The 24,018-nt window shown below is 51.0% G+C and overlaps 1 protein-coding gene across 4 annotated transcripts in view; it reads right to left on the reverse strand.

Annotated features, from left to right (window-relative positions):
• LOC127010435 (uncharacterized) overlaps positions 1-24,018 on the reverse strand; it is a 150,060-nt gene that overhangs the window by 8,127 nt on the left and 117,915 nt on the right. The window contains exons 4-11 of one of the 4 annotated variants that reach the window (XM_050884586.1): positions 23,742-23,846; positions 22,944-23,033; positions 10,227-20,507; positions 9,364-9,402; positions 8,211-8,381; positions 6,080-6,222; positions 3,795-3,977; positions 50-3,533 (exon numbers count right to left, since the gene is read on the reverse strand). In XM_050884586.1, coding sequence (XP_050740543.1) covers positions 50-3,533; positions 3,795-3,977; positions 6,080-6,222; positions 8,211-8,381; positions 9,364-9,402; positions 10,227-20,507; positions 22,944-23,033; positions 23,742-23,846 — 14,496 coding nt within the window. Of the gene's footprint in view, positions 1-49; positions 3,534-3,794; positions 3,978-6,079; positions 6,223-8,210; positions 8,382-9,363; positions 9,403-10,226; positions 20,886-22,943; positions 23,034-23,741; positions 23,847-24,018 lie in introns of all 4 variants that reach the window. The other 3 variants (XM_050884582.1, XM_050884583.1, XM_050884585.1) reach the window with 3 other exon arrangements.

Below are 24,018 nucleotides of genomic sequence, written 5' to 3' on the forward strand. Positions count from 1 at the left end.
GAGACAAAGAGACAAAGAGAGGGACAGAGAGGGGAGTCATACTACTTACGTTTGCAGGCATCGTATTCATTCCTGCGGGAGTAGCCGGAGCGGCAGACGCAGGTGTGCTCCCCACGGATGAGCCGACACACCTCGTAGCGAGCAGCAGAGCACTGGGGTTCACACAGAGACACAGGGGCCCTCAGTGGACCTCCCAGGCTGATTTCTTGGTCTGGACTCTTGCTCTCTACTACTTTACTAATCTCATTGTCCTCAGCAATACCAAGAGTGTCTTCACTCAGAACAACCTCTGCATCTCCAGGCAGGCGGAGTTCCTCCTCATGAGGATCTGGATTCAGTGGGAAGGATGGATAGTTTGCTGGATCGAAGGGAGAGCCAGGGGGGTATGTAGTTGAATCATCATCTCCATGGAGTCCACTAGTCACTGCTGTACCATCAGGAGTGATAGTGACAGTGACATAATTAACTCTTGTTGCCGTGCCGACAATGGTAGAAACTATGGTGCGGGGCGGCAGGGTGCTGTAGACCACCTGTGTCAGGGTAGAGGTGACTCCTCCTGTGTACACAAACTCTGTGTGTGTGGCAGTGACAGTGCGTGGTATAGTCTCCACACGGGTTATGAAGCGTGTTGGCACACCTCTTGGTCCACTAACAATGGATGTTAGTTCAGCCTCTTGCTCAGTACTTGATGCTGGACGAGTGAAGAGGGAGCCAAAGATTGTGGTGGCTCCAGACATGACTGTGGAAGAGCCTCGCACAACTGTGGTGAGGCCCCTATTCACACCATGGCCCAGAAGGACTGTCTCTGCACCTGATATGACAGTGGTTCGAACTCCTGGTGGGGGGAGTGGCCTTTCATCATCAGGTTCACCTGATATTATTCCTACACCAACTGTTGAGTGAAGGACATACTCCCCTCCTGCAGGAGAGACAATAATGGGTGGCTCTGGGAGGCGCTGGGTGGTAGGGTGCCCATGGATGACCTGAGTTCCCACAATCCTGTTGTCACCCTCAATGCTCACAATGGTCTGCGGCCCCACAAGGGATGGCTGGGGGCGATGGGGGTTTGGTCTGGAAGACACAAGATCTAGATGAGTATCATCTGATGCCTCTTGATCTGGGAAGCCTTCAGGGAGTACTGGCAGGGGGATTGGTCCTCCATCACCAGGAAGTGGAACTCGAACTGGTATTGGCATTGGTCTTGTCTGACCCTCAGGAATTGTCTGACTAGGATGTATAGTGACAGTGCTTCGGTCAACGTTCTGGCCGTGACTTCCAGGAGGTGCTGGCTGGCCTGGAGGTGGAAGGTCATGAAGTGCAACACCACCAATGAAGATGGTTGGCGACCCAGCTATGACAGCAACTCTGGTAGATGCAATATTATCATCTGTCATTGCAGTGAAGCCAGCCTGTGTCTGAGGTGGAAGGAAGGTTGGACCAAAGCCCTCCATATCTTCAATACTAGTTGGAGCAGAGAAAGCAGGTCTTGGTCTCCCGGGTTGAATTTTTATAAAACCTTGGTTGTGTGGGACCTCAAGGGCTGGAGCCTGGCCAGGGAACCGAGGCTGACTCTGTGGAGTGCTACCATCAGGACGCTTCAGAGGAATGAAGCCTTGCTCAGGGCCTAAAGTGTGACTCCGTGTGCTGCTGAGAGAAGCACCAACACCACCCACAGGGATCAACAAAGGCTCTCGCTGTGGTGAGATGAGAGTGTTGGTGGGTCGCAAAGGTGGGCTTATTTTCCTGCGATCATTTGCTTCACCATCAGACTTGGCACTAATACTTTGACCATTGAGGTTGTTGCGCAACAATCCTGCCACAGCAGTCAGCATGGGACCTAGGTCAATGTTGAGAGCATTGTCACTGCTACCTGTCAGTGAATACTCTCCAGGACTTATACCACCACTTGATACTGGAGGCACACCAGTGGAACCACCTTGAACTGAAACAGCAGGGGCAGGTGCTGGAGCTGGAGAGGGAACCGCAGCAGGAGTTGGTGAGACAACCACTGGAGAACCATCTTCGGTAGTAACTGCAGAGCCATCAGGTGATGTAACTTCCTCTGGGTCTGGAGAGGTCGACTCACTGGATGATGGAACCGTTTCTGGTGATGTCACAGGGCTTACAGGTGTATCAGGTGATGTGGGAGTGATTGCATCGGGTGATGTGGGAGTGACTGCATCAGGTGATGTGGGAGTGATTGCATCGGGTGATGTGGGAGTGACTGGATCAGGTGATGTGGGAGTGATTGCATCAGGTGATGTGAGAGTGACTGGATCAGGTGTAGGATCAGTCTCCTCGGGTTCACCACTCACAAATATAGGTGTACCAGATGATGGACCCTCAGGTGTTACTAGTGATGTGGGTGTTGGGGTAGTTACTGGAGTAGCAGAAGCAATACTTGCTTGATATGATGATTTCAGGGAAGACAGATGTTCTGGGTCAAATATCACAATGGTTTGGCCTGTTGTTACTGATGTAGATACTTCATCTGTAGGTCCTACCAACAGGGTCGCTGAAGTGGTAGAGTCACTAACCACAAACGTGCCAGAATCATGTCCCTCCACCACCACAGTGGCCTGCAGGCCCTCCTCCTCACCAGGACCACCCAGTGATGTAGGCTTCAGGGCCAGGTATGAACTCTTCAGGGAGGACAGGTAGGATGGGTCCAGCTGGACAGGAGCAGATGATTCAACTCCTGGAGCAACTGTAGAAGCTCCAAAGACTGGAAGGTCTGCCAGACCTGTAGGAGTAATGAGGAGAGAGGCAGCAACACTGGATGTTGTGACAGTGGAGGTGAGGATCTTTGTCTTGGTCTCCAGCCTGGATTGCACTTCACCATTGTGGAGGGTTGTGAAGTGAGTGTACGTAGCAAACAGAGTGCGCAGTTGTTTGTACACATTGTCACGGATCTTGATGTAAGACACAGTGTGAGGTTGAGCTTCACCAAGGGCAGTGGGAGTCACTTGATCAGCCAAGAAAGATTCTCTAAGGGAGTTGAGTTCTTCATGGCTCAGAGCTGTAGTCACAGGCTCAGTTATAACACTTGAAGAAATATCAATACTTGATGTAGTTATGGTGTCACTGCCCTCAAGAATAGTGGTGAGGTAGGTGAGGGTTGTGTACACTGTTTTGGTGGCATAAAGAATCAGATCATCCTGCTGGGTCGTGGCCAGGCCTGCCGGTAGACTGATTGATGTGGGAGACAAACCATACTCTCCTAGGTCCAGGCTGGGAGTCTTGGTGATGTAGGCCGTTTCTGTCACAACCTCCGAGGAGACAACAGTGTTGCTGCTGATCACTGTGGTGCCAGCCTCCACTGCTGTGTTGTAGTAGGTGAGTGTGGTGAAGTAAGTCTTGGTGACCAGTGAGGCTTGGCTGGGAGTGACTGAGGTGCGGTCCACTGAGGGGGCTTCAGTTATCACCACCTGTGTCAGGACATCATGAGAGGTGATTACACTCTGCGATTCTTCCTCTTCAATGGTGCGAGTGAAGGTTTGGGTCTTGTAGTATGTGTGAGTTTCGAAAGTGACCTGAAAAGTCAACGTAATCATGTAAGTTCTATGCATATGTATACATATACACATATCAAGAGCTATCCTCTTTAACAACTAAACAAGAATTTAACAGTTACTTCCATAACTCTGTTCTGTATCCTCTTATTAAAATTTTTTGTCCAAGTCTCTTTAGTCAAGTCTGAATGGTCAAATTCTCCTGATAATATTATGCCTTTGATCTAGTAAGGTATTGTCATTGCTCAACAGCTTCAGGTTGGTATTCATGTGTAGCCTTACCTCAGTGTGTTCAATGAAATTTCCTGTGTGTGGGAGAGGAACAGTGACCACGTTCTCAAGAGTTTGTTTGCTGGTGATGACGAAGGGCTTATTTCCAGCCAGCAGAGTGTTGTAGTAGGTGTAGGTGGTGAAGTAGGTGTTGGTCTGGTAGGTACCGTCATCCCCACCTGCCAGCTGTGTCACCTGTCACCAAGATAATGAAGTGTTGATGCTATACATACCTAATGTCAACAAGAATACTAATCACATGACTGTCTTGACATGTCAAGTATTCTTCAATGTCCCTAAAGAAATGTCTGGGAGATAGGGAAAGTCTGTCTACAAGTGTGCAAGGAGAGTGCATGGGGGTAAGGTGGTCTTTTACAACTGGAGGAGACCACCAGTCACTGTCACATGATAACTGCATAAGCCAACGTGCACTACAGGCTGCAGGATCATCAGAGTGCACGTGGTGTTGCCTCAGACACAACAATGCAGGAGCTAAGCAGGAGGAGATAAAAGCCAGCCAGGACTCACTACAAACAGCCCCAGCCACTACTACTGGGTTACCTGCAACAGGGATCACGGGGGTTACCTTGGCTGTGACACTTGGGGGAAGAAGGGGGACCAGGAGGCTGTGGGTCTGGGTCAACACGTTGGTTATGACCTTTGTGAGTGTCATGTCTCCTGACCCAGGAACCTGGCTCAGATAGGTCACAGTTGTCAAATGAGTAAAGGTCAAGGGGGACTTGAGCATATGGTGGGCTGAGGTGTGTTTGAATCCAGGGTGTACCGGGTGAGGCAACAAGGGTGGTGTGACATAACCCTGGTTTGTGATAAGGTCAGCCACAGACAGCACCGTCCCGAGCAAGTTTGTCGGGGAGTCCATGTCTGTCCCGAAGTTAATCTTATCTTGCAGCACCGCCAGGAGAGAGGCGGGAGGAGGCGGAGGGCTGGGTGGGGTCGGACGCTCGAAGAAGGGAGGGGGAGGAGGAGGCCGACTACCACCAGCTAAGTGTCTGGCTTGTGAGTCTACACCCTGTTAGTATGGGTTAGTCAAAATGTCACTAATCATCTACCAGTGATCCAGTTTATAGTTGTTAATGGATTAGGTCACAACTAGGTATGCCAGTACAGAAGCTGGAGGTACTAGTGTTGACTGTCTATAGACTATACAGATGTTGGTTACAAATCAATCAGTATGACAATCAACACGAAAAAATCATTGAGTAGGTGCAAAGAAATTATTTATATGTGAAGAGTGAAGAACACACTCCCTCCCTTACACGCACCCTGAGCCCCTTGACAATGCTAAACAAATAATATTGCTGGGACACAAAAAAGACTTACAAACTTCGATTCTTCATGATTATGAAACTAATTTAAACTTAAATGTAGTAATAAAGTAAGGAACTATCAACTGAAGAAACTTGAAATAAATAAATGAAAGAATGAACAGTATATATACAGGAACCCTCCTTATACACGGATGTCAGGTTCCAAATTAGATCGTGCAAAAAGAAACACCGTGTATAACATTTCAAGTGCAGTACACGCTGGGCGATGGCACAAAATTAACCCGGTAACTGCGGGGAACATGTTTCTTAAAGGCCCCTGTAAACGACAAAAAAAAATCATCACTCACGCAAACCATTTCATAATATATATCAACGCATTTGTGATCAGTTTATGCATCATCTCTTTTTTGGGGGTTTATATCATGACAAAAACTTGGCCTGTCGCTGATACACGGTAAAGCCACAAATTTGGTCCGTCGCTGCTACCGGGTTAAAGTTTACCCTCCTTTCTTTTTGCAGTACAATGTGCCCGTTTTTTTATTTTTTTTATTACTGGAGTCAAGTACATACATAATTCGTAACAGTATAATACTTTTATTCAACCGGAAATATGGAAAAGAAAATGGCGACCGCTTCATCGCCGCCGCCGCCATCTTTGTTTAAATGTCAGCTGAGTAACTCCCTGTAGTATATAGTGATCCAGTTTTTAGTGCCGTTTGATATTTTCATTCATTAGTTTCGTTTAAATAATAATATGTATGCTGAATATAGTATTTATGTATCTTGTATCTTTATTTTTTTTTTTTTTTTATATCTAACTTTTTTTTTTTCATGCTGAACTGTGTATAGGCGAAACCCTGCATAAAAAACGTGCTTATGGAAGGACTACTGTATAATGATAAATAATAAAAAAAAATGCAAAAGACCGTAAGTATGATGAACTAATCGAAACAAGAAAGGTGTCTGTGCCGCCAAACTTCCTAAAAAATCTTAAATCGAGTATCTTACCTTCGGCGTCTCGGTTTCGGGGGAGGCGAAGAGCAGCATCTCGTCGGACAGCGTCGAGGGCGGCAGCGTGATCGGTCGTCGGAATTTCTCCAAGTTGCTTGAAACGATCTGGTCCTGAGGCAGCGGCAGGGCGGTCTTGTCCCCTGTGAACCACAAGGAATAATCAGTAAAAGTGAAATTGAGAGTGAACCTTATCAACGCGGCTACAAAGTAATTAAATTAAGTAATGGATGTGACATATCAATATTTTGTGCTCAGGTTGCAAACTTATATACAGGAGCTAATGACTCAGTGCTACAGTGATGGGTGTTTTCTACTCTCTACATTGAAGGTGCTCTGCAAGTTAGTGGTTATTATGTTAGAGCATCCAAGTGACGTGGGAGGTGCCGGCGAAGTGTGCAGTGCATAAACGTGTGAAGCAAGGACAGAGGTGAAGGCGGAAGGCATGAGGAAATGAGGAGAGATAAAATGGATGGAGAAAAGCAAGACTAAAGAAGCTAGGGCAGTAACTAAAGTGTGTATCGACCATAGCTGGGCACGATAACAGAAAACTTTATTTCCGATAACCGATAACTGATAATGGAAAACCTTATCAGTGATAATCGATATTCGTTAACTGGAGACACAAATATAGGCGATAACCGATAACCGATACCCGATATAAATCCACAATTCCGATACTAGCTAGCGATAAGTCCGATAGGCGAAAACGATACTATATTGATATTTCAAATAAAAAACATCGATGAATTCAAATTTTCATTATCTGTATTTTAGAAAACTAACAAAACCTGAAAACCACACGTTGACACGTACCTATGGACGGTAATACTAGAAACGCCTGAACCGGTGTTGTGTTATTTGGCGTCACCACCATCAAAAGCTGGCGCTTTTGTTTACAAACACTGGTCTCTCGTGAACTGCGCATGCTCAGACCAGCAAGCGTTGACCTGTACACTCTCACAAAGCTTTTTAACCGTAATCAAGAGATGCTGGAAGGCTGAATCAGACATACAGTACCACTACCACCATCCCCGCTGTTTCTAGAATGACACTCTGTACGAGTTGTATTTATATGTACAAAGTGTCGTTCTAGAAACAGCGAGGATGGTGGTAATGTATGTCTGATTCAGCCTTCCAGCAACTCTTAATGTGTTAAAAAGCTTTGTGAGACTGTACAGGGCTACACTTACTGGTCTGAACATGCGCAGTTCACGAGAGACCAGTGTTTGTAAACAAAAGTGCCGGTTTTTGACGATAGAAAACCAAATAACACAACAACGGGTGCCTTCAGTACCATGGCATGCTCACAAACGAATATGGAATATCAAATTTGAGGCAGTGAATAATAATTTTGGGGGCAAAGTTAAATGATTTTTCTCTTTGATATATTGATTTTTGAGTCTAACATAAAAAATAACCTAGTGTTTTAATATTGATGATCTAAGTATGAAATCTCTTCATCGAAGATATTTCATACCCCGAAGTTTTTTCATACAACACTGGGCGCCCGGCCACGCATTCGCAGTAGGGAGGGGACAACGTTTTTTTTTTTTTCAGAGAGGCAGAAAAGAAGTAACGATTATCGCTAGTTTGGTTACGAAAGTAACGAAGACACTGATATATATTTAAATAAGTAGCGGATGGCCGATAACCCGATTTTGTTATCAGCGATAAAGTATCGCGATAACTTATCGCGATAACGCCCAGCTATGGTATCGACGAAGAGGTGCTTGTGAGGAGAGTCTTGAGCAATGAAGCTGAGAGGAATGGTGAAGAGATGTAGGAGGAGGATCAAGGAAAAAATTAAAGGAAACATGAAGAAGGAACAGGAGGGAATTCAAAGTTGGAAAAGAATGACCAAATAAGTGGAAAGAGTTCGAAGAAAGGAAGAGATGGGAAATGATGACGCTGGAGAAAAGAGAGAGAGGGAGGGAGGAAGATCAACACTGCTACACTTGAGGGTGTCGCGTGCCGGTCGGGGGGGAGGCAGCCCACCAAGTCCAGGTGATCACTCTGAGCAGCAAATCGGCCTCAAACACAGGTAGTACTTTGTATACATTGTTGACTTCTCCTCCCTCGACCAGCCAGCCTCACCGTTACAGCGGCGACATGAGGTCCATGCACTTACCGGCAACAATGACCTCGACGCCATTACTCATGACCTTAGTGGCCAGGTTGTGTCGGGCGCCGATGCTGAAGCGAGCATCGATGTGCTGCGCCCCGCCCTCGCGCTCCGTCACACCGACCTTCTCTGACCCGGGCCGCCCAACCACCGCCCGACCCGACCCCTGACCCGACCCTGCACGACCAAGAACGACTTGCTTTCCATTCCACCCCAAAGGGCACAAGCCAGCAATACACTGCACCCCGCCCCACGCCCCAGCCGAGAGATGACCACTCCAACACACCTCACAGATAAATCATTGTATTCATTCATCTAAGTGAAGCTTTCATGTGTGTTGTTGGCCAGCTCTCAGCCGCGTGGTGACGTTCCTTGCCAGGCCCGGCTCCTCGCCGTGAAGTGTATCATCAATGCATAAGAAAGCCTGATGTTGAAAGGCCGGCCGGGCAAGAAAAGTCGCCGGGGCGGGGAGAAGCTTAGTGTGTTAGCGATACACGGTGCGGCGGGAAGAAGGGAGCGGCGCTCCCTCCCGCACCACACCAAGCTGCCAACGTTCACTCAAGATGCAGAGGAGCCCAGAGGGGGGGAGAAAAGGGGCATTAAAGGTGTTCCTTCGGTGGCGTGAACTCTCCTGAACCACTGACACCAGCACCCATAGAGTAGAGAAAAAAAAAAAAAACATCAAACCTCATCCCTCTCCCTCGGGTCTCCTCGGCCTCCACGGTAGAGATGAAGCCTCTATGTTGCCCGAGGGCGTGGCCTCCTGGGTAACCAGTGGGTTGCAGAGGCTTCACAACATGCCACACACACACACACACACACATCACAGCACAGCAGTGTTCCACCACTGACTCATTACGGCCTCACAAAACACTGTCGTCAATTCTGATATATTCTCTTTTGAAATAATGGCCAATAATTCACTACCCTTAATGAATATTCTGATCAAAGTGCTGATGACTTCCTCTTCGTCCAAGATTTAGAGTAAGGTGTATAATAAAATAATAACCAACAGGGCATATTAATGCATGTCAATATTGCCTAAAGGTTAATCCAAGTTCACTGTAAGACCTTGAGTAATCTGTCAGACCTTATTCAAACCCTGTGTGAGTATGACTACGTGCAACTGCGAGTCGTGCGACTCAAGACATTCGCTTACCTGAGTCGGCGACAGGTGAGTCGGGGAAGATTCCAAATGCTGTGAGAAGAGAGAAGAAATGTGTTAGTTGATTTTTGTTCATGTTACAGCTTTTCTACTTACCTGTTACTTCATGTTACTTCTGATGTCTGTCATATCTGTAGGGACTTGTCACCTCCACTTATCTGCTAGCCATCTATTTTATTTTATTTATTTATTTACTGAACTGTCACTCCTCCAATTATCTGTCAACCTTTCGAAGAACAACTACTTGAAAACACCTAAAGAAGCTCCGGGCTTTCAGAGATGGCCGTGAATCTGATACCCCGAGAAGTACAGTCTTTCAGCATCGGAAAAGACTGTTCACAGCCGTGTATCTGTAATTCACATTACACTTAATTAACCTGATAACACCCTACATCAGCCTGACAAACACAAAAATAAATACAGTTTGGTTAGTCTCCTATGGCACGAGCAACGTGCTGACTCGGCTGTGGCGGTAGGCGTAAGAAGAACAGTTAGTAAGGACACACAAGAGGAAGGCAATGGTGGCCAGCCTGTGGGTCTAGAGCATGCTGGCACGCACATGGACAGGCCGAGTCTGGGCCACACATACCAGGACAAAAAATACAGACAGACTACTGAAGGGAGGCGTGTGGTGGCCTCGTCCTACATTATTAGTAAACCAAGAGACAGCTGTTAGTGCACCCGTTTGTGTTCCGATACCCCAGAAAGGTTTGGATGGTCAGGTGTGTGCCCGTCCCTGGAGAAGAGTTTCCACCAGGGGAGCGATGCAAGGCACCTGACTCATACCTCCCCCTTAGGGTCGGCAACACAAAGGTGGGGGGTTGGGGGATCTACTATAAGCGGGTGGTGCAACTTACCAAAGGAGGACTCTGGATGGGCTGGTGCGGTGGGGGAGGTGACCTCAGGAAGTGGGTCGACCACCACAGGAGTCTGGGTGTCATCACCAGGTGGAGAGGAAGGTTCGAGGGATGGTGGGAGGGCGGAGGGGGAAGGTAGCACGGTGGGGGTGGTGGGCGAGTGCTCATTCAGCGACGGGGAGACAGTGTTGAAGAAAGGCAGAGTGATGGAGGGGGTGGTGAGGGAGGAAGTCATGATGGTGAGGGTGATGGAGCGCTCCCCTCCCAGGATCGGCAGCAGCGTGGTGGTGGCGAATGTGGTGTACACGAGGCCGGGGGGTGGAATGGCGGGGGCTTCTGTTTGGTCGGCATCCAGAGCGGTATCAGGCTCACGCGTGACACCCGGTGCGAGGATATCCAAGGTGCTTGTAGGGGTCTCAGTTATTGAGGGCCCCAAGAAACTTGGCCCTGACTCAGGGAGGGCAAGTTGAGGCGGTGATTGACGTGGTGGCTGGACCTCGGGCTGCGATGGTTGTTCCTCGGGATGTGGGAGCTCTTGTTCTGGTACCAGCACTCCCGGGCTCTCCCCTTCCTCGTCGTAATAATAATAGTCATTGTCGTAATCCTCGTACAGGTACTCGTCATCGGCTGGCTGCTCAACAGTGTCCTTTGGTGGTGCCTCAGAGGGTTCAGATTTTAGAGACAGCTCAGAGGGCTCAGTTGTTGGTGAAGGAAGAGTGGGTTCAGACTTTGGTGGAGCTTCAGAGGGCTCGGATTTTGGTAGAGGCGTAGGGGTGAATCTCAACCGTGGGTCTGTGGCGGGAGTGGTTTCCGGGGTGACCTGCTGTCTCACGAAGGGCCGTGAGGGCCGTGAAGGCCGGCGGATGATTGGAATGTCGTCCCTTCGAATCGATGACCTAGGAGGCCTCGTTGGACGAACAGGAGTCGGGACAGGTGTGACGGGCTGCTTGGGAGTCGTGGTAACCTCTGCTTCCTCCTCCACAATAGGTCCTTCAGTTGGAGTTAAAATGAAACTGTCATCTTCAACTGGAGGAGCTGGGCTGGTACGCTCCTGAGAGAATCGGAATCTAGAACCTGTGGATGGTCGTTCAGATGGCGGAGATACTTCGTCCTCAAAGAACTCAGGGTCCTCCAGGTCAAATTCGGCAGGTACTTCTACTTCAGACTCTGTTGGAATTCTCGCTACCGAAAAGTCCTCAGGAGTGTCCTGGGTGAGGACTGAGGAGAGCTGACGGACTGGCGTGAGGGCCGGAGAGGTCTGACGGGTTGGGGTGAGGGTCGGAGAGGCCTGGCCAGTATGGATGAGGGCCGGAGAGGTCTGGCCGGTATGGATGAGGACCGGAGAAGCCTGACCGGTAGGGATGAGGGCCGGAGAGGTCTGGCCGGTATGGATGAGGGCCGGAGAGGCCTGCTCGATAGGGATGAGGGCCGGAGAGGTCTGGCCGGTATGGATGAGGGGCGGAGAGGCCTGACCGGTAGGGATGAGGGCCGGAGAGATCTGGCCGGTATGGATGAGGGCCGGAGAGGCCTGACCGGCATGGATGAGGGCCGGAGAGGTCTGGCCGGTATGGATGAGGGCCGGAGAGGCCTGACCGGTAGGGATGAACGCCGGAGAGGTCTGACGGGTTGGGGTGAGGGCCGGAGATGTCTGACGGGTTGGGGTGAGGGCAGGAGAGGCCTGACCGGTAGGGATGAGGGCAGGAGAGGTCTGACGGGTTGGGGTGAGCTGACGCGTTGGAGTAAAGCCCGGGGAGAGCTGACGGGTTGGAGAGAAGCCCGGAGAGAGATGACGGATTGGAGAGAAGCCAGGAGAGAGATGATGGGTTGGGGTGAGCTGACGGGTTGGAGTAAAGCCCGGAGACAGCTGACGGGTTGGGGTGAGGCCCGGAGAGAACTGGTGAGTTGGGGTGAACTGACGAGTTGGGGCGATGGCCGGGGAGACCTCACGGGCCGGGGTAGCGGCAGGAGCGGGTTCACGAGTGCCTGACGCAACAGGGCGTCGTCTGGTTACTGTGACCTTTACTTTTGGACGGGTAAAGGCAAATCTCACAGTCCCTCGGCCACCTCCTCTAACGCCACCCCGTGAGGGCGTCAGGCTCTCAGGAACAGTCGTAACATCATGGTGAGTTAGCGGAGTGGAGTCTGGAAGTTGTTTTTCTGACGTTTTCTGACTACGTTCCCGCGTGGCTCTGAAGCTGCTGGTAGTAATAAAAGGCGTGTCGGTGGACAGCACCACATCATCCTCGGCTAAAGAGGACTGCAAGATACCGGGAACGGATGAAGGAGGATGAGAAGCTTCTGATGTTTGAGGAGTCTGAGCATTTTCCTTAATTGCCTCGGGTGTAAGATTTATGAGAGTTGCCGAGGAGAGGAAGATTTGGGTAGTAAGGGACTGAAAGACGCGTTCACCGAGAGTGGCCACAGTGCTGCCGGTTTCCACCGTGTACAGACCACTGGCCGTCATTCCAGTCTGGAAGGTGGGCAGCACTGATACTGCTGTTGGTTCTACCTCATTGGACACAGTCACCTCTCGCGTAGACACTGACACCAGATCGTTCCTTTCGTAGAGTGAATACAGGTAAGAGTAAATTGTGTAGTAGGTGCTGACCGTTGCTACGACAGGTCGCAAAGGGCTGGCCACAACGGTGGGTTGAGGCAAGCGGCGGGTCACCACCACGCGGCGCCGCCCCCCTGACAACGTCATGGTTTTGTCGGCCTCTGCGGTTCTGGTGAGCTGAACAGCACGTCGATTGGTGACAGTGACTCGCACGCGGCGGCTGTTACCCGGTTGTCCTGCCACCTCCTCCTCACGATCTTGCTCTTCAATTTCCATCACCTCGTGTGTCGGTCTAGTGGAAACATCATCTACAGAAGGATTTAACTTTTGAAAATCCTCAATGAGATGCTCTCTTTCGATTTCCAAGTGTAAAGCTTCCTCTGGCGTGCTTTCCACCACCGAGCTGGCTGGACTGTCGTCCAACTGGTTAACGGGCCGGCGGCGGGTCACCACCGTCCGAATGTGGCTCTCGGGGCTCTGGACTACCGGCCGCTTCCTGGTCAACACGATACGGCGAGGCCTTTGCAACTCCGGCAGCTCAGACTCTAGGAAAGAGGACTCCAATCGGTTTCCCCCTGGCACTCGGCGCCGCTGCCCACTGCCTCGAGGAGGAGAAGGAGGAGGATTAGGTTCCGAGTCGAAATCAGGATCAGGCAAGCGGTGCCGAATCACAGGCCCGAACGGCGGTGGCGGCTCTGTGAAAACAGGGTCAGGGACAGGCCGCGGCTTGCCGGGAACAATGGCGTCCTCTAGCGTGAATTTCTCCTGTACGATATCCTCTTCCTCCTCTTGAGGAGTTTTGGTAAAATCATCGAGTACCACATTGCCGTTGGTAGCCAACTGGGTGAGAGTCTCCTCAGAGCTCTGAATGAACTCATTGCCGGCGTCGTCAACAAGAGTAGTGTAGTAAGTGAAGGTAGTGTAATAGGTGGTGGGAGCCAGCACTTGCTCAGGGCTGAGGTCTCCTGCTACCTCTAGCGGTCCTAAGGAGAGACGCTTCTCGTCATCGTCTGCTACAATCTGTTGGAGCGTCCCGTCCTCGATTTTACGTGCCTTGGGTTCCCCAATATTGCCCCTTTGTGCGCTCCGGACATTCCGCTTGAGTGGGGCAAACTCAGCGGGGCCCGCCCATAAAAAAGGCGAAGTGTTGAAGGAGTGAGTTCCGTTATTTCGCGGCGCTACAGTCTGGTAGTAGTCCTGAGCAAGGTCACCGAGAATGGAGTCCAGGGCGGGAGTAACTTTCGTGACCCCGCTAACATCTATCTCGTTCATGGCGGACATAACGAACCAGTCCACGTCGTCCTCTGAGTAAGCATCGGGTAGTTCAAACAAGCCTTTGTCTGTTTCGATAAAGTGAGGCAACACAGTGGCCTCTGCTCCCCTAGTTTTGTATGAGCCCCGTTTCCTGCGTGTGCCCTCGCCGGAGAGAAATACAGTGGAAAGCACAGTTGAGAACTCACCAGGCCGGCGCCCAGAGACATACATGGTCACCACAGAAGTCTGAACTGGCTCTGGTGTAGGGGGAGACGGTTGCCTGAATTCTGATTGTTTTAACTTAATTTCCTTGCGTTTTTGCTTGAGCAATTGTTCCAGCAGGAGTGGGTCAGCCTTTGACGGTTCTCTGGACGGCCTGTTCTGTGCAGTCTGCTGTTGTAATTGTCCTTGAAACAAGAGCGGAAGTAGTGGATTGATGGGGGCAGGGTTCCCGAAGGGAAGGGCAGTGTGTGCGGCGAGAACGGTTTCCGTGCTGAATTCTGTGGCCGTCACCACCTCTATCTGAGACTCAACAAGTGTGGTGTGGACAGGCTTGCCACGGAAGATGATGGGGATGGCGGTAGATACTACGTTAGTTACAGTGGTAACGAAGGTGTTAGTATGAGTGATGTATCTTGGGGTTTGCTGTCCACCTAGACCAAAGGCTGCCAGGAAGGGGTTTTGTGGCTGCTGCTGCTGACCTAGAAGCAGTTGAAGAAGCTGCTGTATTTCACCGCCCGCCCCCTTAGTCTGAGTGATGGTCACAATACTGTAAGCAGTGGTGGGAAGGATGACGGCGGTCGAAGTGCGACGGCCGCTAACAAAAGTGGGTGTGTGGGTGACAGTAGTGGTGTTGACAGGATTTATTACATATTTAGTAACCATTTTCTCGCTCTCCACACTGCTGAGAAACAGGCGAATCGAACCATCTATTTCAGTCTGAGTGATTTGGTCTGGCTGAAGAACTTCAGTCTTGTATGAGGCAGTGATCACCTCCTTCATAATCGTCTCACCGTCCTCTATCAAGGGAATGGTGGCCTTCACCGGCACCTCGCGAGTCACCGTCAATTCGTCCTGAATCAAGAAGCTGCCATCATCACTGGGGAAGATTGGTGGCGGCTCTGTTGTGACTGGGGGAGCCGGTCGGTTGCGGAACTCTTTGATGGGATTAGAATTAGTGGTGGTCTGTAGACGTTTTCGATTGGTATCAGTATTGGTGTTGGTCGTTCTCCTGACGGGTGGCCTCCTGACGGGGCCCGTGGGGGTACGAGGAGCAAACTTGCTGGACGTGCGAAAATTGTTGTCAGTAGCTGGCCTTCTGAGGCCGCGGCCAGGAATGTTGCCCAGCGGCACAGTGTCCCGTGTCCTGGAGGGTCCGCGGGGCCTGGCAGGGAGAGTGGTGCGGCTGGTCGAGGGCCTTGTCGCCCTCTGAGCCTGACGGGCAGCTGTGGCCCTTCTGTTAGGTGTTGGTGGGGGGGCAGGGGCAGGGGGAGCAGGGGTTGCTGGGGTTGCTGGGGTTGCTGCCGGAGTTCTTCCCCGTCCAGGCCTCGTGCCGCTCCTTAACGTAAACTGTTGGCTGGTATCTTCTGACTCGACTGGCGTGGCTGCTGGACGTTGTCTGGAGAACCTTGAGGAAGCGGGCGGAGGGAGGGGCAACGAGTCTCTGGAACGGGCTCTGGAGACCCTTGTGGCGCCCCGTGACGTCATTCGCATTCCAAATGGAGTGGTCTGACGCTTCTTCCTCACAAGAGCTACTTCCGCATCCTCCACGAATCCTCCAGTGGGATCAATATATACCAGGTCTACGTCAGTGGCTTCGTTGTCAAGATCCTTATTCAAAGGGTTCCTCCGAGCAAAAAGTTTGGAGAGATCAGGTCTACTCTGCCGGATGCGATTGCGTCTACGTTCTTCTGGACTCAAGCGATTCAGACGCTGGCTAGGTGTGGGGCGAGGAGTGGTGGTCCTCTTCTTGTCCAGCGCATCTTCGGGGTTGTTCGCGACAGATTTCTTGGGTGCTGGAGAGAACCGACTGGGTGTGCTTTCCCTTCTGGTAGGTGGAACATCAGGGCGACGATTCAACAGAGAGAACGGCACCGATGCCCTTGTGTGTGGATCATTGGATGGTGCTTTTCTTGGACGGAAGCTGAAAGGACGGAAGTTCACTGAAGGGGCATCAGTATCTGACACCTCCTCCTCAATTTCAGGTTCTTCCAGTAGTGTCTCCTCCTCAAGCGGATCTAAGTCGGAGTCAGGAGCGGCAGTGGTGGCCAGCGTTGGGAAGACAGATGTGGGTTTAACACTCCTTGTTGACCCTGGGAATACCGAAGATCGCGTGCCACCGAATCTGAATCCTCCAGGGCTACTAGCGCCCGGGAAAGCGCCAGGACTGCTAGCACCGAAACGGAACCCTGGGGAACTGCCCCTAACGCTTGATGGACCGAAAAGGCCAGGGCGAGAAGAACTTCTAGGGCCACCTGGCTTAGATGATTGGAAACGGAAGCGAACGGAGGATGGTGCTGCGGAGTCGCGAGAGGTGGTGGTGGTGGTGGTGGTGTCGGTGTCGGTGTCGGTGGTGGTGGTGTCGGTGTCGGTGTCGGTGTCGGTGGTGGTGGTGTCGGTGGTGATGTCCAAGAACCCGAAGCGGAAAGGACGATTAACTGATGCGGTGTCGTCGTCGTCATCTCCAGCAGCGTCGGCCGGAGTAGCGGTGACGGTGGGGGTAAGGCCGTCCCGAGTGATTGTGGCAGAGCGGAAGTTTGTGCGTCTCAAGAAGGGCAAAAAGTCCGGCCGTCGCCTGGAACCAGAAGGACGCACTGGGAAGTTATTCCGACTAGTTGGCTTGGACTTGGGGTTGGAGACGCTCGTTGGTGAGGCCTTTTCAGACTCCTCCGTTGTCGCTTCTGAGGGCAGAGCTTCGGTTGCTTCGTCCTGAGGTGTGGTGTCTGTGACTTCAGCCTGCAACGATGATTCCAGCGTTGGCGTGGCGAATACTGCTGGAACTTCCACTTCAGCTTCCCTTCCAATGCCACTGGCAGGGTCAATGGTGGCATGTGAATCATCCGAGATGGCTGTGGTGGGCAAGAAGAAGGAAGGCAATGTTGGAGAGGCGTCCCTGTCTTCAAAGATGGGAACCACCCCGGACGTTGGTGGAATCACTATGCTAGTAGTGGACTGAATCTGTGCGTAAAGCCCATCTACCACAGTGCCTATGATGTTGGTGGAGAAAATAGTGGTGGTTCCGTCTACTACGGTGCTTCCTCGAATGGTGGAGATAAGTCCTGTCGATTTAGTTTTAGTTGGAAACTGTGGTCGAGTTTCTTCAAGAGATGAAGTGGTTGTTACTCCAAAGCCAAATAGATCTAAAGGCAGAGTTGCTTCAGATTTTGAAGCTGTAGTTTCATCGAAGCCGAAAAGATTCAGCGGCAACGTCACCCCAGAGGATGGAGTGATCGCTGCGGTGGTGGTGGTGCCGAAGCCAAACACGTTGTCCAGTGTGACGGGCGGCCTGACACCACCCGGCAAGAACGAGGACGAGACTACATTGGTTATAGTTTCGAGGCGACTGTTAACGATGGTCTTGTCTCCCACATATGTGGAAGTGTAGTAGGTGTAAGTGGTGTAGAAGGTGGTAACCGCGGGAGTGGGAGTCACAGCGGTGATAGTGGCGGTAGTGGCCGCCGGTGAGGTGGCAGAGGTGGGAGAAGCATCCATCACAGGGATCGGCTCTCCGTGTGCCACGGGTGTAGCCGTTTCCTTGACTGCAGGAGTGACTACATTTGATAGAGTCTTTTCGGAGCTGGTGGAGATGGTAGAAGTGCCCTTGAAGAAGGTTGTCCAGTAGGTGTATGTGGTGTAGTAGGTGACGGGGTAAGTGGGCACCACGGGGGTGAGGGTCTGGTGCTGGTCGTGGTCGCTGGGGTCCGTCACCACGTTGGTCAGTGTCTCAAGGCTGCTCACAATGGACGAGCTGCCGGCGCGATAATAGGTGGTGAAGTAAGTGTAGGTGGTGTAGTAAGTGCGAGGGAAGAAGGCTGCATTCACCTCATCCTCAGGGTTCAGGGATGACTCCAAAGCTGCTTTAGGCCCTTCGGTTACATCTTGACCTGATGAATCTGTAGAAGACTCTGACATGCTCTCAGACATTGATTCTATAAATGACTCTGTAGTAGGGGCAGGCTCATCCACGCTGATGGCCTCTATTACTGCTAGGTCCTCCTCAACTGCAGGACTCTCTGTAGTGTCTTCAGTGGTGCCTGGCAGAGCAGTGGTGGTTGAGAGAGTAGTGGTGAGAAGAGGCTGAACCGGGGCTACAGTCGGTGTGGGGGCGAGGAAGGAGGGGGTCAAAGAAGAAGAGGTATCATCAGTCTCCTTAGTGAGTACCTCGATTCTGCTAGACACCTGAGTAGAGCCGTCAACGAAAAGGGTGGTGTAGTACGTGTAGGTGGTGAGGTGAACGGGAGACACTTGCGTTGGCTCCAGTTCCTCGTCGACGGGCGTTGGGTCTGACTCTGTCGTGGTGTCCTGCAGCCCAAAGAAGGGAAGGAAAACTGAGGAAGTCTCATATCGGGTAGCGACAGACGTGACTCCGTCAGTAAAGTAGGTTGTGTAGTATGTAAGTGTGGTGAAATCTTCACTGGATTCCTCTGGCGGCTGTGGGGTCGCGGGTTCGGGCTCTTCAGAGACAGGCTTCTCGTCCGCGGTGTCCACGATAAGCTGTTGATCAGGATTGGAACCCACTGACCTGCCGAGGGCATTGTCAACGATATCTTCCACAGGACCAAGCTCAGTTGTGGAGCCCTCATAGTCGTAATCGTAGATGTCACTGAACTCAGTAGTCAGTTCTGGTGCTTGTGGGCTGTGTGTGGCCGCCACAGGCTGCACGGGTGGAGTAACCTGCACGTCCGGGAGTGTTGAACGTGAAACTAGATAGAAGATGCTCGAGGTACTCTGCACGACTTGGGCGTACTGACCCTGAATATATGTTCCGTACACGTAGGTCGTCAACAGGGTCCTCATGTCGTCACGAACAATGGTTCCACCAATATATGACACCAGCCCCGTTGGGTACAGGTCAATCGTGTTGTACCTTTTTGTGGAGACAGTGGAAAACACGGGAGGCGGAAGGTCTTCCACCAAGGCCTCTTCTTGGTCACCCCTTAACGATGTTCTACTAGTCGGCGTTACAATCTGGGCCTCCATTTTCGATTTTTCACCACTGTGGTGCACGGATGGTTGCAAGCCGAAGGCATCAGTGGGCGAGCCCGCGATGATGTCCTCCTCAGTGTGCCTGGAGGAAGCGAGGCGCGGGGCAAGGGTGGTCGGCGACGTGGGGGTCCCTACAGGTGATGGATTGAAGGCGGTGGGTGGCTGCGCCTCTCGAGTTTTGGACACTGAAGGTTTAATAATTTTATTGGGCGTATCTGAGCGAGGCGTAAATACCACCACAGTGTTGGCGATGGTAGTGACGAAGTCAGCAAAGCCTACGTAAGTGACGGTGGGGAGGTCAGAGTCCTCGCCGCCACGCTCCAGATTGAATCTCTCTCGAATATCAGACACGGACTTTGCTGCACGCTGGTTGGACTCCTGGTGCTTCTCGCTGACAGTTTTTTCCACAGACGTTTCCGTGGTCCTTCCTCCATTCTTGCTAAAGCCGAGCACCTGTTCAAGAGGCAGATTAGAGTGACCGACGGTATATGTTGGAAGGTTGACTTCTAGTGGCCGAGACGTGCGAAGGTCAGCAATAATCTCCCCACCTGAGATCCTCGCCTTGCGGGCGCGCAGTAAAGTCCCTTCGATTTCGTTATCCACGTCGTGGGTGAGACCGAGCTTATCAGCCATGGTAAGAACAGTAACCTCTTCAGCGGGCAGTGTCGACGAGGGCTGCAACGTGACAGTGTTGGACATGGGCCGGGTGATGGTGACGGCCAGCATGCTGGTTTTCCCAGATTCACTCATCTGCGTCCCCTCCATATCAAAACCTTCTGAGCCCTCGATAAAGACTCCGCCCATCACACGGCCGTCCATCACGCCCTCTCCCATCAGAAGGTCGGGTGCCTTCGTTGAGTCCATCATCTGTGTCTTGGAGGGCATGATGACCTCCAGGTCCTTGTTCATGTCCACCATGATCTTGGATTGGTCTCCGCCCTTCCGCACCACCACCTCCGTGTGGGTCTTGGTAATCAGCTCAGGTGTCGCCATCCCTGGTGAAGGAGGTAGGATGGTGTTCCCAAAGAAGAAGAGATAAGTGCGGAGGTCCTTGACGTACGTGCCGGTAAAGACACTGAAAGTGGTGGCATGGGAGGGACCGTCCTTGATAAACTTGCCTTGCGTCCCAGTCAGCATCACTACCTCGTCCGCCACCGAGCTGGGGCTGAGGGCGGTGTCCTTCAGGCTCACCTGCACGTGTGCTTTTGAGTGGCCATCTGAGGGTTGGCTAAAGAAGGTGCCCTGCACGGGGATGCTGAGGGGAGCTGTGGAGAGGGAGGCAGGGTTTGAGTGAATGTCGCTTGCTGTCTCAATCAATTGGGCATAAGTCCCGTCAATGTGCGTCCGTAAGTATCGTGTGGTGTACAAGGTGGTGGCTGCGTCAGTCACGCGTGTGTTCAGGCTGGAGGAGATCAGCCCCTCCGGCCGGCTATCCCACAGATTGGTTGGGAGGGCGTAGAACACCCTGGAGGAGGTGGAGGTCAGCTGTGTGTAGTGTCCGTCGATGCGGGTCCCGTGGACGCGAGTCACGTACTCGGAGGTCGTGCCAGAGTTGATGAAGGTGTTGACGGTGGAGGTGATGGGGCCTAGGGGACCTTCCTCCCCAATCAACACTCTTCTCAAGCCTTCCACAGGTCGCTGGTCTGTGTCAGTGGTGGGTGGCGTGCGTCAGTGGTGGGTGGTGAGGATGGTGGGGTAGAGGTAAGTGGTGAGGATGGTGGGGTAGTGGATGGTGGGGTAGTGTTGGTTGCGGAGGAGATTAAGGAAGTAATGGTGAGGGTTAAAGTGGTTGTGGAGATAGTGACGGTGGAGCATGAGGGAGAGGGAGGGGGGAGGGGAGGGAGGAAGGAGTAAGGTCCTGTATCTAAAGCTCTGGTTGTTTTATCAGTATGAAACTCATCCAGAATATTGAAAGTGACAGGGAGAAGAAGTGTGTGTGAGTGTGTGTGTGGGGGTGCGTGGGGGGGTGGGTGGGTGTGTGTGTGTGTGTGTGGGTGTGTGGGGGGGGGGGGGGGTGTGTGTGTGTGTGTGGTGAGGGGGGGCGTGTGGGGGGGATGGGTAGGTGTGTGTGTGTGTGTGTTGAGGGGGGGCGTGTGGGGGGGATGGGTAGGTGTGAGTGTGTGTGTCGTGAGGGGGGCGTGTGGGGGATGGGTGTGTGTGTGTGTGTGGGGGGGCGTGTGGGGGATGGGTAGGTGTGTGTGTGTGTGGTGAGGGGGCGTGTGGGGGGGATGGGTAGGTGTGTGTGTGTGTGTGGTGAGGGGGGGCGTGTGGGGGGGATGGGTAGGTGTGTGTGTGTGTGTGGTGAGGGGGGCGTGTGGGGGGGATGGGTAGGTGTGTGTGTGTGTGTGTGTGTGTGTGTGTGTGTGTGTGTGTGTGTGTGTGTGTGTGTGTGTGTGTGTGTGTGTGTGTGTGTGTGTGTGTGTGTGTGTGTGTGTATGTGTGTGTGTGTGTGAATGACATGACAGGACATGGAAGTGGAGATGATCTGACCTGCCCTGCCCCGCCCAGAGCCTTAATTATAAGGCCTCTCGGCGGGTCAGTGGTTGGTCATGAAGACAAAAATAATGAACACAAAAGAAAGCACGCAGCCAGCATGAGGTTTGTTCCCCGACACGACAATATAATGACAGATGTATAGATATTTTACATTACTTATACAAACAAAAGATCAATCGACAGTTAGAAAATAAAAGGAGATGCTGAACAAAAGTTAAGGAACACGGCACCAAAGACATACGGTGCGCAGGGTCAGCGGGGAGCAAGCAATGATTTTTTCCCTCTCATTTCTGCAAACCGTTCAACTAAGCCTTTCTCTCATTGTGCATATAAGAAAAAACTATTGATCTTTAACTGTTCAGTACGAAATATTTACGTGTTTTTCAATTATATACATCAGATTTTGTGGGTTAAAATTTCCAGTGCTTCTGTTAATTACTATTTCACTCCACAGAAATGAATGAGTGAATATATTTGCATTTCAATTATTCAATTATTTGATCAATATAAAGTAACCGGCAGATTCGTGAGGCTGCGTGCTTAGATAGGTCAAGGGAATATTGTATTTTGTCAGTAGTCAATGAATCAATCTGTCAATCAGTCAAGTGTTCTCGTCCATCCTGTCTGGTGTTCAATGTCTGTCAATCAGTCATTAAGCTGTCTCTCTTAACACTAAATGAGTTCACGGGCAAAATAAATAAATAAAAAATAAAAATAAAAAGAGTGAGGCAAAAGTGAAAACAGTGACTGAATCATCGTGCAAAAGAAAAAAATATATAGTTTTGGTAAGAACATAAAAAAAGGCTTAAAAACTGAATCACACAGAATAGACTCAAGTTCAATTCGGTAAAGTTCAACAAAGTCACTGATGGAACCATAAACTTGCTGGTATCGTTAAAATAAAAAAGAGGTATAACGAGATAGATAAAAAGGTAGATAGATAGAGAGAGAGAGAGAGAGAGAGAGAGAGAGAGAGAGAGAGAGAGAGAGAGAGAGAGAGAGAGAGAGAGAGAGAGTAAAAAAAGAAGTATGAGAAAAAAATAGAACGAAAACAAGAAATATAAAAAAAAACATTAAAACTCATAAAATCAAAGTGGAGGAAGAAAAACGAAACGAGTGGGAAGGAAACAGAGAGGATGAAACAGGAAAGAGGAAGACGATGAAGGGGAAGAAGAAGTAGAAGAAACGGGTACCACGAACACTACCTTCAAGCTGCCTCTTCCTCCTTCTCCGTCTCAGCTCCTGCTCCTCGGACACCTCGGGAGGGCAGATGTAGGTGCTCTTATCGATGGACACTGTGGGAGGGGACACCGAGGGAAAAATGAGGTCTTACAGTGTTCGTATGAGCGTGGTGGGTTCTTGTATTCTTCCCTGTGCTGCATGTGGTCTGTGGTGGTGGTGAACGGAAAGTGTGTGTTGTGGCGTGGTAAGGGATTGTGGTGGTGTCTGCCAAGGTATGCAGGTGTGGACATAACAGGTGTGGATTGTGTACCGATAACCAGAAAAAGCGAAGAGAGGAAGAAGTTGAAAGAAAAAGCGAGGATGAAAATTTGGATAGTGGCTACCGTACTTTCTCCCGTGTGTGTGTGTGTGTGTGTGTGTGTGTGTGTGTGTGTGTGTGTGTGTGTGTGTGTGTGTGTGTGTGTGTTGTATGGTAAAGGTGTTCTGCAGGAGTGTGGAGTGGTGCTGTAAAGGAGTGTGGTGGTCTATCCTTCTCTCTCTTTTCCTTTTCTTTCCTACTGATGTATGTGTGCGTGTTGGAGGTGTGTTGCATATGTGGAGTTGTGTTGGTATGCAGGTGTGTGTTTGTAAATGTATAATGTGACTTGCTGTTCAAATATCTATCTATCTATCTATCTATCAATTTATGAGTTTATCTGAATGTGGGTGATCGTGTTTAATTGACCTAATACGTTAAATTAATGTAAAGTATATGGTAGTTGTGGTGATGGTGATGATGGTTATACAAGTGATGATGATGATGATGATGACGATATACTCACACTCATCAGACTCCTCGAGGCAATCTGAGTGACCATCCCCCACCGAGGAGAAGGGGATGCAGCGGGGGAAGCCACAGAGACACTCATGCTGCCACTCCTCGCACACTGGGGGGAAGGGGAGGTGTTAGGAGTGATGCAGGGGTGAAGGGGGAATGGGGTAGGTGATGGGTGACGAAGAGGAAGGGGGAGGTGAATAAGGTGGTGTGGTAAGGCAGTGCTGGGTGTTGAGGTGGTACTGGAGGTGGTGAGGAGGTGTGGGAAGGGGTAAGGAAAGGGG

This window comes from Eriocheir sinensis, chromosome 43 (genome assembly GCF_024679095.1).
Source record: "Eriocheir sinensis breed Jianghai 21 chromosome 43, ASM2467909v1, whole genome shotgun sequence".
In the NCBI taxonomy this organism is placed as follows: Eukaryota; Metazoa; Arthropoda; class Malacostraca; order Decapoda; family Varunidae; genus Eriocheir; species Eriocheir sinensis.